The 15,066-nt window shown below is 37.6% G+C and overlaps 1 protein-coding gene across 1 annotated transcript in view; it reads right to left on the bottom strand.

The window, feature by feature from the left end:
• Window positions 1-12,456, bottom strand: part of rorb (RAR-related orphan receptor B) — a 43,025-nt gene extending 30,569 nt beyond the window's left edge. Inside the window, exon 1 of the mRNA XM_017451281.3 lies at window positions 11,948-12,456. Within this exon, the coding sequence (XP_017306770.1) occupies window positions 11,948-11,954 (7 nt within the window). The 5' untranslated portion in view covers window positions 11,955-12,456. The remainder of the gene's footprint in view (window positions 1-11,947) is intronic.
• Window positions 12,457-15,066: the final 2,610 nt, after the last annotated feature.

The following is a 15,066-nucleotide window of genomic DNA, read 5'->3' as shown; positions in this document are numbered from 1 at the left end:
CCAAAGTCAGATAACATAGGCTATGAAGGTTCGTATAGGATTACTAAATGGGATAAAACTTAACACATATGATGAGATACAACCCAATTGATCTTTTGCTGTGAAAGCTGCTGGAACGACGTTTTCCAACAGACATTCAGCTTCACAGCCATCACATACATAGCACAGCTATCTTATTGCTAGAGCCATTATAAATGGTCAGTGTCCTAGAATAAAAACCATGCTGTAAAATAAAATCACAGTTAGAATGGTGCACCATCAAAATCCAGCCCTCTGGAGGGTCGAACCCTTTGCAGTGTTAGCTCTATGCACAACCCTCGGAAAATGTTGGCACCTTGAGAAAATCACGGCCAAATTTTAATATGCAGTTCCACAGGTCACCAGCAGAGCCATAGCTTCAGTCAGTTAGTACAACCCTGCCCCCTGGCTAACACCTGTGTACAGAGACCGCCTGGCATTGTGGGTAATTGTCGATGAGGCTGGGGGCATTCCCCCGCTGGCCTGGCATCATCTGCGCCCGACTGCAGCACTGAGCTGTGATTGGCTACTTCACTAAGCTAACAGAAGGCTGTCTATGGCTGAAGTCCAGTATACGATATGCATATGCAAATGTAGGGGCTCGTTACTGTTTATTACACCGTTCATATGCTGATATACTGTGCATAGTCATTCCTTCCATCCTTCCTGATAGTGGACTCAGACTTTTGGATGTGACTATATATGCTGAATATTATTTTGTGAAAGTGAAAACTCTACATTTGCCTCATCTAACTGTGGCGGGCGAAGGAGAGCCCCACTATTGATATCAGCTGTTCAACAAATGTTAATCTTCGTAAATTTTTGTAGAAATATTATCGACCTTTTTAACTGTTTTGCTATTTGACAGATATAAGCCAACGTTCCAATTGATTTGACTGCCTTTCATGATGTTGTGCTTACTGCCCCATTTTCTTCTATAGAGTTATAAAGTGCTAATAGAGGCCAGTTAGGGCAGGAACCACGCTGCCCCATACTCGCACTATGAACATTTACAGAGCTGGATGTAGAGCGGACAGGACATTTAACGACAGGGTTTCCAAGTGTGGCTAGTTAAAAAAAAAATTCTCACTGGCCAGCAAGAGCTTGTTTTCTAGGAAATAATTGGTATTCAATCGAAAATAAGCTGAAGTGTAAGTGCAGACAGTGCGCCCATGATGTACACAAACATTTCTACTGAAAGATAGATCGCAAAGATTTGGTGAAGGAAAAGGGGATCGATGTCTGTACATCACAAATGCGTGTACAGCACAGTGACCTTTTACGACGTCTTGATATTTTGCGCTAGTGTCAGTTGGTTATCCATCATACGCTGGATAACTGTATGTTGTCAAAAATCAACTGCCCCTTACAGGGTTACTCTAGAAATTCACTAAATACTAGCTTAATTGTCATATCCTTTTAACTGAAATTCGTTTGAGGTTTTGTCAAAGGCTATGTGGTCCTGCCTCACTGTAATATATAGTCACTATGTGGTCCTGCCTCACTGTAATATATAGTCACTATGTGGTCCTGCCTCACTGTAAAATATAGTCACTATGTGGTCCTGCCTCACTGTAAAATATAGTCACTATGTGGTCCTGCCTCACTGTAAAATATAGTCACTATGTGGTCCTGCCTCACTGTAAAATATAGTCACTATGTGGTCCTGCCTCACTGTAAAATATAGTCACTATGTGGTCCTGCCTCACTGTAATATATAGTCACTATGTGGTCCTGCCTCACTGTAATATATAGTCACTATGTGGTCCTGCCTCACTGTAATATATAGTCACTATGTGGTCCTGCCTCACTGTAATATATAGTCACTATGTGGTCCTGCCTCACTGTAATATATAGTCACTATGTGGTCCTGCCTCACTGTAAAATATAGTCACTATGTGGTCCTGCCTCACTGTAAAATATAGTCACTATGTGGTCCTGCCTCACTGTAATATATAGTCACTATGTGGTCCTGCCTCACTGTAATATATAGTCACTATGTGGTCCTGCCTCACTGTAAAATATAGTCACTATGTGGTCCTGCCTCACTGTAAAATATAGTCACTATGTGGTCCTGCCTCACTGTAATATATAGTCACTATGTGGTCCTGCCTCACTGTAATATATAGTCACTATGTGGTCCTGCCTCACTGTAAAATATAGTCACTATGTGGTCCTGCCTCACTGTAATATATAGTCACTATGTGGTCCTGCCTCACTGTAAAATATAGTCACTATGTGGTCCTGCCTCACTGTGAAATATAGCCACTATGTGGTCCTGCCTCACTGTGAAATATAGTCACTATGTGGTCCTGCCTCACTGTAATATATAGTCACAGGCTGATATAACTGCTCAAATTCATTTAGGTTGAGGATTTGTTTGCGTTTGTTGTTACCGCACAGCTCTACAGAGTGTGTGCGTGTGTGTGTGTTTGTAGTGATGGTGGTGGTGGGGGGTTAAACTGTTTAAGTAGGTTAGTAAGACACTTGCCTCAGGGTGGTACAACAGTGTCGTAACTGGCTGTTTGTGGGACAGCATCTTCTCTCTCTTTCTCTCTCTCTCTCTCTCACACACACACACACACACACACACACACAACTTGAAAACTGACACATTTGAAAGAAATCTTTTGGCTCATTTATTTTTCTAACCAAAAACTAGTGTGTGGGGGAAAAAAGGGCAGTTTTTGTCATAGAGACCATCCAAGTTCAAAACTGTCCCATATTCTAATTATAACAAGGCATTTGGTCCCCACAGAAAAAATGAATATTACATAATACTCCGTATTGGTCCAGCAAAAGAAAGACTCCATACATTCATTAACAAATGATACTCAGCGTGAACTATTATCCAATATTTGGAAGACAATGACAGTTCTGTCCTTCTGTCTTTTTAAACTATCGTCGAAATCTCTGAAGGACACCTCCGGTTTTGTCCAAAATGAAGAAGATGGCTGTCTTTTGGCTCCCTCGCGATTTAATCGGTCTTTGTGAGAAGCACAAATGCTGGCAGACGTCCAACTTAACAGCCTCCTCTTAAGTGGAACAGGGTAGTGGTGATGTTTTAAAAATGTCGGTGATAATAATATTAACCACTTACTGGCACGTGCGTAAATACCAGAACACTAGAGCTTTTACGTTTAGATAAAGATTACTCCGAAAAACTGCGACTCGGCTGTTACTCCACACAACAGCAGCGTTATTTAACCCTTACCTCTATTTAACATTAACCTGTGAAGCCCTCGATGACGTCATCTGTCAAGCCGACACAGCGTCCCACAGCGTTCAGCTACACGGCACGTGTAATATGAATGATGCACGTGTGAAAAGAAGTGTCGAAACGTAACGAGGGACACCGAGGACTTACTTTCTTTTTTTCATTCTCTTTCTGCCTTTCCCGTAATTTTTCTTTTTATAGTCTCATTTTATTCCTCCCTTTTCTGTTCATTATTTTTCTTTTTCATTTCTTTGCAGTCTTTTTCTTGCACGTTTATCCAAACGTTTATACATTATTTGTGTCTTTCTCTATTCCTTTTTCGTTTTGTTTGTTTTTCTTCCTCCTTCCCTCTTTTTGTCTGTTTCTTTTTTCCTTCTTTCCTTTTTTATTTCTGCTTTCTTCTTTCGTTCTCCCTCTCGCTATTCATTTGGTTGTTTCTTTTTTTTCTCCCTCTCTGTTAGTTTCTCTCTTTCTTTCTACATGTCTTTAGCTTTCTTTCTTATTTCTTCCTATATTTCTTTAGTTCTGTTTTGTTTGTTTCTTTCCTTCTTCTCTCAGTTTGTTTGTTTGTTTTTCTTTCTTTCTTTCTTCCGCCCTCTCTTTTTTGTTTATTTCCTCCTTCCTGTATTTCTTTTTTTTGTGTTTATTTGTTTGTTTGTTTGATTGATTGATTAATTTTTCTTCCTCGCTCTGTGCCTTCCTTTCTGTTTTTCTCCATTCTTCACTGGTGTCATATTAAAGCGTTAGGTGTTTAACATCACTGTTAGTTGCAGAATATCAACAATCAGCTGAGAATGCACCTGAACAAGGACCAGGTTTGCTGAAAGTGTGTGTGTGTGTGTGTGTGTGTGTGTGTGTGTGTGTGTGTGTGTGTGCTTTCTCTCCCAGGGCAGAATGTTAATAGCTCGCCTCGGGCCACAATTTGATTCAAGATAACGAGGTTTTTCCCCAAAGTGGCCCCATGAGCCTGACGCAAAACGATCACAGACATCTCTTCACCCATGAGCTGTCTCTCTCTCTCTCACGCTTTCTCACACACACACACACACACACACTCTCTCTCTCTCTCACACACACTCTCACACACACTCTCTCTCTCTCTCTCTCTCTCTCACACACACTGGCATTTCCTTACATTCTCATCTATCTTAGTTGCTCTATCACATCTTTGGCTCTCTTTCTCTTTCACACACATCCTTGTTCTACCTTAACACCCTTATCTACCGAGTGTTTCTCTAATATCTCGTTCTTCCACCTCTCCCTAGGCTCTGCTTATCTATCCCTTTCTCTCCCATCGTTCACACCCTTCTATGGAATCTATTTACGGATCTCACTTTCACACAGACAAAAAAAAAAAACGCAAACGGACACACACCCTGGCTGAAAGCAGTTCACTTCGCAATTTACACTGTTCCATAACGTGATTATTGTGAAAAATGTCTACAACACACTCCATAACAGTAACTTCCATTAAATGCACAAAGAGATTTAGTCGTGTGTGTGTGTGTGTGTGTGTGTGTGTGTGTGTGTGTGTGTGTGTGTGTGTGTCAGGGATCTCACGTAATCGTGAGTAGTGATGCAATGACTGGCAAGTCACATTTATGGAGTGTGTGTTAATGTAAAGCTAGCCTATAATGAAGCAAGTAAGATGAAGTTGCAGAGAGAGAGAGAGAGAGAGAGAGAGAGAGAGCACATGCAAGAGCTCTGGACATGATGTCTTGCATAAGTATTCACCCCCTTTTACATTTTTTTTTGTTTGTTAAAACCTTGAACTAAAATGGACTTGATTACCACAGTGCCCATGGTGAAGCATGGTGGTGGTAGCAGCATCATACTAAACATTACCCTTAGCCCCTTGATTGCTTGTCTGATTAATTCCCTGCTTACGCGGTCACTGAACTTTCGTAGACTGCCTCCTCTAGGCAGCTGTAAACGTGTCCATTCTCTCTCATACTCTCAGCTTAATTTAACTCAATATAGCTTTGTTAGCGTGACCGAAACCGAGTTGGATTTTTCCAAACCAGGCATACTTGAGTTGGAGATAAATAAAAGTCTAGTGGCACAACATGGTCGCTGTGCATGTCTATGTTCCTTCAAGTACAGCCCCCCTCTCTCCTTCTCTCTTCACTTGTTCTCAGCTACTCCTGTGGCACTGTGGAAACTTTAGACCGCTGCAGAAACTGTAGAGCACTCTGAGGTTAACACACAGCACAGGTATGCATTCTTCTGTATTCTTTCTATAGCTTGAAACAGCTCCCACAGGTGAAACCCATCCTCCCAGAGCATCACGGGTAAACAATCATGCATGTACAGCGTTGTATTAAAGCCTCCGTCATGCCCGCTCACTAGACCAAACGGACGCGCAAAAACGCTTTTCCTTTTCCTCTCTGAGCCTGACTCCCGTGGAAGTTGTACTGCAGGCAAACACTTGGCTACGCACCCTTGTTCAACAGAGAGGGAAACATATGCACACAAATACACAAAAATAAATATGTTTAGTCAACTAATGTATGGTTAGCAGTGACCGAAGGTGGAAGAAGCGCATTATTGAGTTTGCCTTTTCAGCCATTTCACGCAGAATCATATACCTGTGAGCATCCCTATGATGTCTGGCTAAAGATGGGAAAAAAGGCTCTCAAAAAGTGACTGGAGGCTGTTATAAAGGCAACGGGTGTCATACAAGAGAATTGGATTCAGAAAACGCAAGCTTTGGAAGTGGTATAATTGTGTTTTTAACTGTATTAATATTTTACATGTACTATATGACAATATTTCTAATGAAGAAATCAAACATTTTTTATCTCTGACACACTAAATATTCATAATATCTTCTGTTGAAACTGAACAAAAGGAGAGAAAATAATTAACCCTTTAAGTTCCTATCTCACACTGAGACACGAAACACTTTTGTTGATTGATCCTGATTATACTGATTAAATAAGTGGTCGGTATTTTATAACGTGATCAAAAGTAATTTTGTGAGTTCTGGCTTTAAACTTTTACACAAATTAACTGTACTAATGCACATGCAAAGCAGTGTTTTAGATTTTTTACAAATCTCATTTAATAGCTTGTATTTAAGTCTGGTTTGCTCAAAGTTTAAATGTGAGGCAACATTTACATGACAGCTCCATGTAGTTTATATTGTATTGCATTGCTTTACATTTCGGAGCCATATTTATCTAACGTCTGATACACCTTTGGCCTAGAATATGTGACTCCATACATTGAAATCAGTATCATCTATATCCAATGCCCTTGTCGTAACTCCACAGATCCTTGTAATATAATTTCATTGATTGCGCTATTAAATAAATAAATAAATAAAATGTCAATAGAAAGAGAATTAGAAAAAATCTCTGGGGCATAAACTCTCACGACCTCACAGAGATTCCCAAACTTTCTGCACTATATAGAAATCACCAATCAAGTTTCTTCCAAAATGCTACTGTCATTTTTACATGTCAATTAAAAATAAGATTAGGCTTCATTTCTGAACGGATTTATGATTCATCCTTTTCTAAAGGACTGAAGAGACGAGTACTCGACCTGACTGACAGTACTCGATTTATTTTGGATTATCTGGTTCTACTCACCCACTGTTCCAGGCTGTATATCCATAAATAACCAGATGTTTGAATGGACTTGTGTGAAGTGTGTGTGTGTGTGTGTGTGTGTGTGTGTGTGTGTGTGTGTGTGTGTGTGTGTGATGATGACGATGATTATTGGTTGTGATGCAGAAATGCCGATGCCGTGGCGTTTAAAAGAAATAACGATCTATAGTCAAGTCCGTGTTTACACACCCTGCTTTTACACACTAATGCTGCAGCGCTGATCAGTGCTTAAATTCTTTCGCAATGAGCAAGTGCATTACCTAAACACTATAACTCTTAATCAGTGAGAATCAACAAAGTTCAAATATCAATGCAGCTCAGGCCTTCTTTCTAATTGTATAGATTTTTGTCTGATACAGTAGCTGTATTGCCCAACAGAGACGGGTTTAGATTATGTTTCGGCCTTCGGTGTTTGGTGGAAACACACAAAGAGGGATGAAATAGAGGTTTCTCACTCTAGAGGAAACTTTGGAGAAACCGGAAAGCTTGCTCATTTTCCCCCCTGCAATTATTTCCAAATATCTCTTTGTATCTCTTTTTTTCTCCGCATATGCTCTCTCCTCTCTCTCTATTTCTGTGTGTGTGTGTGTGTGTGTGTGTGTGTGTGTGTGTGTGTGTATAAGCATTACATCCTGGTGAAATGGAGAAAGGCTTTTGGAAGGCAATCGGTTCTCGAGTTACTAGATCGGATGCTGTGTCAGTGTACTTTGAATCAATCTGGCAACCAGAGAAAGCTGTTCCTCTAGAACACTGCGAGTCTCCTACAACACACTGAAAACGCTGCAGTGTGACTGACAGGCAAAAACTTATCTGGGGAATACTGTTCAGGTTCCCTCACATGCAAACACACCTCACAAATGTAAATATGCGAACGCAACACCAGTTGCTAAAAAGAGAGTCTTATGATACATACAGAACATGTAGACTACATCTTCCTGCACAACTCACAGCACAATGTAATATATCTAGAGGTGCAACAACTAATCGAGAAAATCAGTAATAATTGATTATGAAAATCATTGTCAACGAATGTTATTATCGTTTATTTGGTTATTAGTTATTATTTGGTCTGATTACGGTCTAGTGTTTGAATTTTAGAAGGGTAGTATCCTCTCAAAGGGAACGCTAGCGTTTTTTTTTACTAACAGGAAGTATGAGCTGTTTCCCTTTTGACAGCAAATGATGTCAAACGCATGTAATGTGAGGAAGATAGGTTTAAGAATGCCCAGAGTCACCGAAACTCTGAAGAAGACGGTAACCTGCAACATAGACAGATAAATTTATATGTCTATGACCTGCAAACTTTACAAAGTAAATGTACATGTAGCACGGAAGCACAACAGTGATGCACGAGCAAAAACTTATGTTTATATCCAAAATGCTCCACTGTGTGCAAGGGGTTGGGGAAATTGCTTAAAGGGTTTAGTTTAATTCAAGTTTATTATCGATATATGCCGTATTTGCGTGCGTGCAGTGTAAATTCTGTTGTTTATTATAACAGGAGCGATCTTTTAACTGTGATCCACGTTGCTCCTCACTCGCAATATGGACGCGGTGATAAACAGTGGGAGCGCAACTAAGATCTGTAATGTTAAATTAAGATCAAAGTAAACATAAGTAAAACATTATGCCTGAAGGCAGTGAGTAACAGAAACTGTCAGGTGCAGTGAGTCTTTTATTATTAATCTTCTTTATTATTAATCATTATTGGACAAACAGTTTAGTCTTTTGGTAAGTTTTCGTCTTTAATGTAACTTTAACGTAAAGTTTTCATTTGTAACACCCAGTTTGTGGATTTTATTTTAAGTAAACAAAAAATGGTATGGAAAATCTGACATAAAAAAATCTGTTTCGTCGAAAAATAAAATAATAATCAGCCTATTAATCGATTATGAAGATTATCGTTAGTTGCAGCACTACATATATCACCAATAATATGGTGCCATGAATCTTACACAAAGCGTCACCAACTTCCCACCAAATAATAGCAAGAATTCTGCTTTTGGGAGACAGACACGAGTTAAACTGTCAGTTCAGAATTATAACTGTCAGGATGAGGTCAAAAATGTACAAAGATCATCAGTTCATGAAAGTTCATCAGATCACGTCAGTTCATGTCTACTCACATAATAATTTCCATATTCAAACGCGCAAACAAAAAGTGCTAACAAAACTTTTAAAAAACGACAGTATTTTTAAACACTGTCAGAAGCTGCACTTTATTTTGAAATTATCATAATGCTTTTACTCACTTATAGATTTCCATTTTGATTTAAAGTAAAATCAAGACGTCTAGACTTATTATGGACATATTCTGCAAGTCCATATTTTTAAATAAATAAATAAAATAAAATCCTTGAAATATGAATTAATTTGTTTGATTTTTAAATAAAATAACAAATAAAATCAGAAATAAAATAACACCAATTTATATATTATATACACATAATTATATCTGATTTTACAAGCAGAAAAAAAAATACTGGGGACAAAAATAGTTGCCTCTTTATAGAAAATTATAACTCAATAATTAATCATTAAACCTCAAACTGTTTCTCTCCATACATCAGAAAATATTTTTAGGTCTTTTTTTATAGATTGTTTTAAAAACTTTTTTGGCACTACACTTTGTCTTGTTATCTATTATGTTTTATTTATGTCTATGTTTCGAGTATTACAATTAATATTATTGGGGATTTATAAAAGTTAGGCTGTCATTTGACAATATATTCACCTTCATTGTAGGCCCATATTTCATTTTATTTGAGGTTAAAAATTGAAAATGCATGAAGCCAAATGTTATGACAGATACATATTTGTCTTAGGATAAAAATAAAGAAAGAAAGAACAAGGCCTGTTATTTTAAAATTATTATCTTAGTGTCACAGTGCTCCTGTTTTCAGGAAAAGGGTATTAAACTGTATCTTCCTAGTCACTGAGCTGGTATCATCAGGAGTACATCATTTGTACCTTTAGTGTGTATGTTTCACCTGGAAAGATGCACAGTCTGTACATTTAAAATACTCTAAAGGTACAAGAGTGGCCCTTAAGGTCCAAATACTGTATGCACTGTAAATCATTTATGGTACACCACATTAACATTACTATGTCAAAGATACAAACCCCAGGTAAAACCCCAGGGATAAGGAAAGGTACGGTTTAGTCCCCCCTTTTTTTTTTTTTTAGAACAATACTAACGGCATCATTTAAAAATAAGAAGTCTAGTTCTTATTTTTTTTAAAATGTATTTATTTATTTTTACCGTAACAGTTGTTGTAGCTTTTTACTATCCCTTCTTAACTTCGCCATACATTAGCATATATTTGTGTGTGTGTGTGTGTGTGTGTGTATGTATATATATATATATATATATATATATATATATATATATATATATATATATATATATATATATATATATATATATATATATAATTTTCTTCTTCTTCGTGTGTGTAAGCTGAACCAGAACAGTGAAATAAAGTTTTGAATGAAGTGATAATATTGGTCTGGCTCAATTTGATACAAATTAAGAAATGTGTGTTTATTTCGCTTAAACTATATTGACTGGACCCTTTGAGCAAAAAATAAACCGAATCACTGCTGTGTTGATCTGGTGTTCATCCGCGTAGCGCGCGACTTTAAAAACAACAACAACAACAACAACAAAACACGGTGTGTTTTTCTGAAGAGAACAAGAGAACATATAACACGGTTTATATGTAGAAAACAGTGAGACAACACAATCTACAAAGGAGAAGAAGTGATTGTACGGCAGAGAAAGTCCAGAAAAAGTGATTAAAGTAGAGAGGAAGCGGCGGACCGGAAGCTGTAGTGAGAAATTCGGGCGCGAAGCGGCGCCTTGTGGACGACTTCAACATGTCAACTCTGTTTTCCACATTTAAGGTCAGATTTAAGGTCAGTTTTTCGACAGAGATAATATCTGATTACTGTAACATATTTCAGCGTCTTCCCTCACATATTACACGTCAGTGAAAGGAAAATGTCCGTTTTCTGTAATCTACATTCTCGGTCAGCGCGTGACGCCGGTTTGGATAACGACGGGTCGCTCTAGTCACTTAGCAACCGCTAACGGTTATTTCTTGGGCTTGGGGTTTAAAAACAAACAAAAACAAATAATAAAGATACTGCGATATAAAGATACTAGGAAATAACGATACTAGGAATGTTTAGGAAGTAAACAACTGTTTTAAACCTGAAAAAAAGTTATAACTCCAGTGAGTAGGCCATGTCTGGTGTGAAACAGTGATTAAGCGCGAGACGGTTAGCATCAGATCTCCTCTCAGGTGGATTTATTTACACTACAGTGTGTACAGTCATCTTACTGAACGGGTAATTAACATTTAAAGTAATAACTGCTTTCAATCACCGTGAAAACTAAACACCTTGCCTTCTAAAAACGTACTTAATCCCCCAAAACCACACAAAAAAACTAATGCTATAAATAAATACTCATTGTTTCGTCGCAAATGATTTTTCAGTATTACACCTGTCACAATGTGGCACCTACAAAACCCTTATATAAAAATACAACCAGACTGATATAGAAAATAAAATAATATTGTATGCAAATTACAGGTTTTATTGAGTAGCCTATATTTTGCGGGTCGAAATCCGTTATTACTGTCTGATGATCTTCATAAAAATGAAAGTGTTGCATTAACACTGTTATAGTGCTGCAATAACCAGTGTACAGTATATTAAACACTGTATTAATATTAATTAAACACTGTATTAATATTAAACACTGTATTGATGCAGCAGTGATGTTGGCAAAAATTGTAAATATGGAGCTAACTATATATATATATATATATATATATATATATATATATATATATATAATTAAACGAAATAAATAATTTAAAAAGTCTGTGTTGTGAGTATCACTCACACTGCGGTACTCTGTACAGTGGATCATTAACATGTTTACAAACCACAGACTGTCTCACAGCGTCTTATAGGAGGAACAAACAAACACTGTGCAAATGAATCAGAGTCATGATTCATTTGAATCTGCTCTATAATGAATTATACATTCACACACACACACACACACACACACACAGGTTCTTACCTCGCATAGTGGTGGCGACTCGCTCCCGGACGCGGCAGGCATGAAGAAACACACTCACGCACACACACACTCACACACACACACACGAGGATAAATAAAGAAACAAGTAAAACAGAAAGAAAGACAAAACCAAGATCCTTGGATATAAAGTTTTCGCCTGGTGTCACTGGCCAACAGAGAGACGCGAGAATAGAAACATTTCCCAAACACTGCTCCAGTCACAGCGAGCATGCGGCGTTTCACATGACACCTGCGGCCGGGAGGTTTTCACCGCGCCGGGCGCGAGGCACCGCGCGAGCGCGCCGCTGATTGGACCGACGTTCTCGGCCCCGCCCACATCGAGGCGCACATTGAGCCCCGCCCCTCTCGGGTCCCTCTGGTGAATTACTTCCGCAAAACTGCTTCCCAAACTAACAGTAGTTTGCTAGCTTGTTTCTTTTATTTTCTTTCAGTTCTTTCTTTTTTTTATGTTTGGCATGAACAATTTTTTTTTAATTAAAAAAAAAAAAATTATTATTATTTAATTTTTTTACGAATGTATGCTTCTCATAATCCTAAAAACATTTTGTGCTTTCAGACTCGAGCTTTGTTTCTATCAAAAATAAATAGAAGCAATTAAAGTGACATTGATGCCATTGTATAAAATTGCATTAAAATATATTTCCAATTTTTAAAAAAATGTTTACTTCGCAGCTGGTAAACCTGTCATTAAGGCTCGTTGTGACTGTATCAATACTTTTATTTTGCTCGGTGTATAAATTCCAAATATGCAAAATCATTTAAAAAATAAAAAATAAGCATTTAAAAAAATACAGGTAGTTGTAACATTTTCAGTAGTACTTTATGTCACTTTATTTTATTATATGGTGTTAAGTTATAACAATAATAATAATAATAATATATTTTGATCATATTTGTTTAGCATCACTGTGTTGTTGTTGTTGTTTTTTGTTGCCATAAACATTAAGTCTAATATGTCAATGCATACAGGAAATGTGTTTTATTTCCCCCTATAATGCAGTTAAAAGTAGTTATATACAACAACATGCTTATTACATGATTACATCAGTGTTTGCACAGACATATGTATGATTATATGAAAGGTCAAAATAATAAAGGATGTTTACTATGCATAATTTCTTTCGTTTTTAAATGTTCCTAGCCATATTTTAGATATACTATATATATATAAATATATATATATATATATATATATATATATATATATATATATATATATATATATATATATATATATATATCTGAGCATGTGTAAGCTGAATCAGAACAGTGAAATAAAGTTTTGAATGAAGTGATAATATTGCTCTTGATCAATGTGTGTGTGTGTGTGTGTGTGTGTGTGTGTGTGTGTGCGCGTGTGTGCTAAAAAGTAGCATCTGACATAAATATGGCACCCTTGTCTAAGCAGAGGCTTCCATGGCCTATAGATGGGCCAGACAAGTACCACTCTACAGGGAGCATCTCTTCTTTTTAGGTGTTCAGCTCTAAGAGGTCAGCACTGCTGCAACCTGGGCATCGCCATGTACCTTCTCCAGGTTCTACAAAGTTAATTTCACCCATCACAGTGGTGTAAGTATGATGAAGATTTCTGAGCACCAGAAATCTCCAGTACCTTGTCATTCAGAAAAAGCTGATACAGCAAGAACACAAAAAAAGTTTGCATGACAGCCGTATGTACTGTGAATAGTGCGTCATATGCCACTGCGTGATGAGAGCCTTAGCATGAGTGCACACGACTACAAGAAGATGAATCTCACCTGTGCTACTGTTTTTTTTTTTTTTTTTTAAGAATTCTTGTAGCGTTCACTTTGTTTTATATGAAGGTTGAGCCTACAAAGATGAAACATTTATATGAATTACTGATGGAAAGTTGCGTGATGCATTTCTTCATAACCACCTCCTCACCTGGATTTGCTTGCTCTACCATGTTTGTAAGGTTTCGGTTTAACATGAAGATGATGAGAGATTAGGAGAGATCCAAGGCGACCTCAAATATGGATGGAATTAAAATATAAATAATAGTGATGTCACATAACATTCATCCAAAGAGAAAGGGAAAAGTGGTATGCCAATTTTATGGATGATGTTTGTCATTTGTTTAGATTCAAGATTGACATTAACTTACATTTTCTTCTAATCGAACCCTGTTTTTAATTTACTTGTACCTTGACAAGGTACAAGTCTTAACAAACCTTGATGTTTCACTTGTCACTATTGAACTCTTTTCATCTTTGTGCTGTCTGCTCTGTCACTGTTTGACCCGATGTGTTCACACTGACTGTGTAGTGCCACGTTCGACCTGACTAAACTCTCGCTGGGATAGAAATCACAGTTTCCATATATAGCTGTGAGATAAAGTGGATGGAGAAGGTTCAGTACGAATGAAGAAAATGTGCCTACGTAAGGAGACGTGCTTCATCGCAGATTATAATGCACACACCTATGGATGAGTGGCATTTTAAGGTAAATTGGTGACCAAAGTGGCTGGTAAATTAAGAGTCCCCGGCCAGTGCCAGATTTAATCTCAAGCCTTGTTAACATAATCTGTACTTTTACACATTAAACTCAGATTTTACTTCTCAGTTATTCATTTTAAAGCATATTATTCAGTATCACTATGAATTATTCAGTAACTGCAGTGAAACTAATTGGAAAATAATGTATTTATGTAGAAGAGTGAGAGATGTAAGTCTCAACACAGTGATAGGGCCTGGGACATTTACTTCCTGTTTAGGTACAATCAGCTCAAGTTTTTAGCAGACTCTAATGTTTTAAGTGAGATGTACAACTCTCATACAATAATGACTTGTAATCAGCTATGTCTCATTAAAGAGGAAAGGATCCATGTGAGTGACCCTTCTCCCGTGTGTGCATGTGCATATGTGTGTGCGTGCGTGTGCACGTACGTGTGTTTGTGTGTGTGTATACTCCTCCCATGGTAGACAGATCGCCGCGAGCTCATCTCCACTGACCTAAATTTCTGTCTTTTCCCTCTCTCTCTCTCTTTTTTCTGTCCGTTTCCTTTCCCCCCCTCATAATTGTGATGTAATGACCGTAGCAAGCAGGCAGGACAATAAGCCAGAGCAGACAAATGGACG

This window comes from Ictalurus punctatus, chromosome 22, assembly GCF_001660625.3.
Source record: "Ictalurus punctatus breed USDA103 chromosome 22, Coco_2.0, whole genome shotgun sequence".
Lineage (NCBI taxonomy): Eukaryota > Metazoa > Chordata > Actinopteri > Siluriformes > Ictaluridae > Ictalurus > Ictalurus punctatus.
This window is presented reverse-complemented; position numbering and strand designations above follow the sequence as displayed.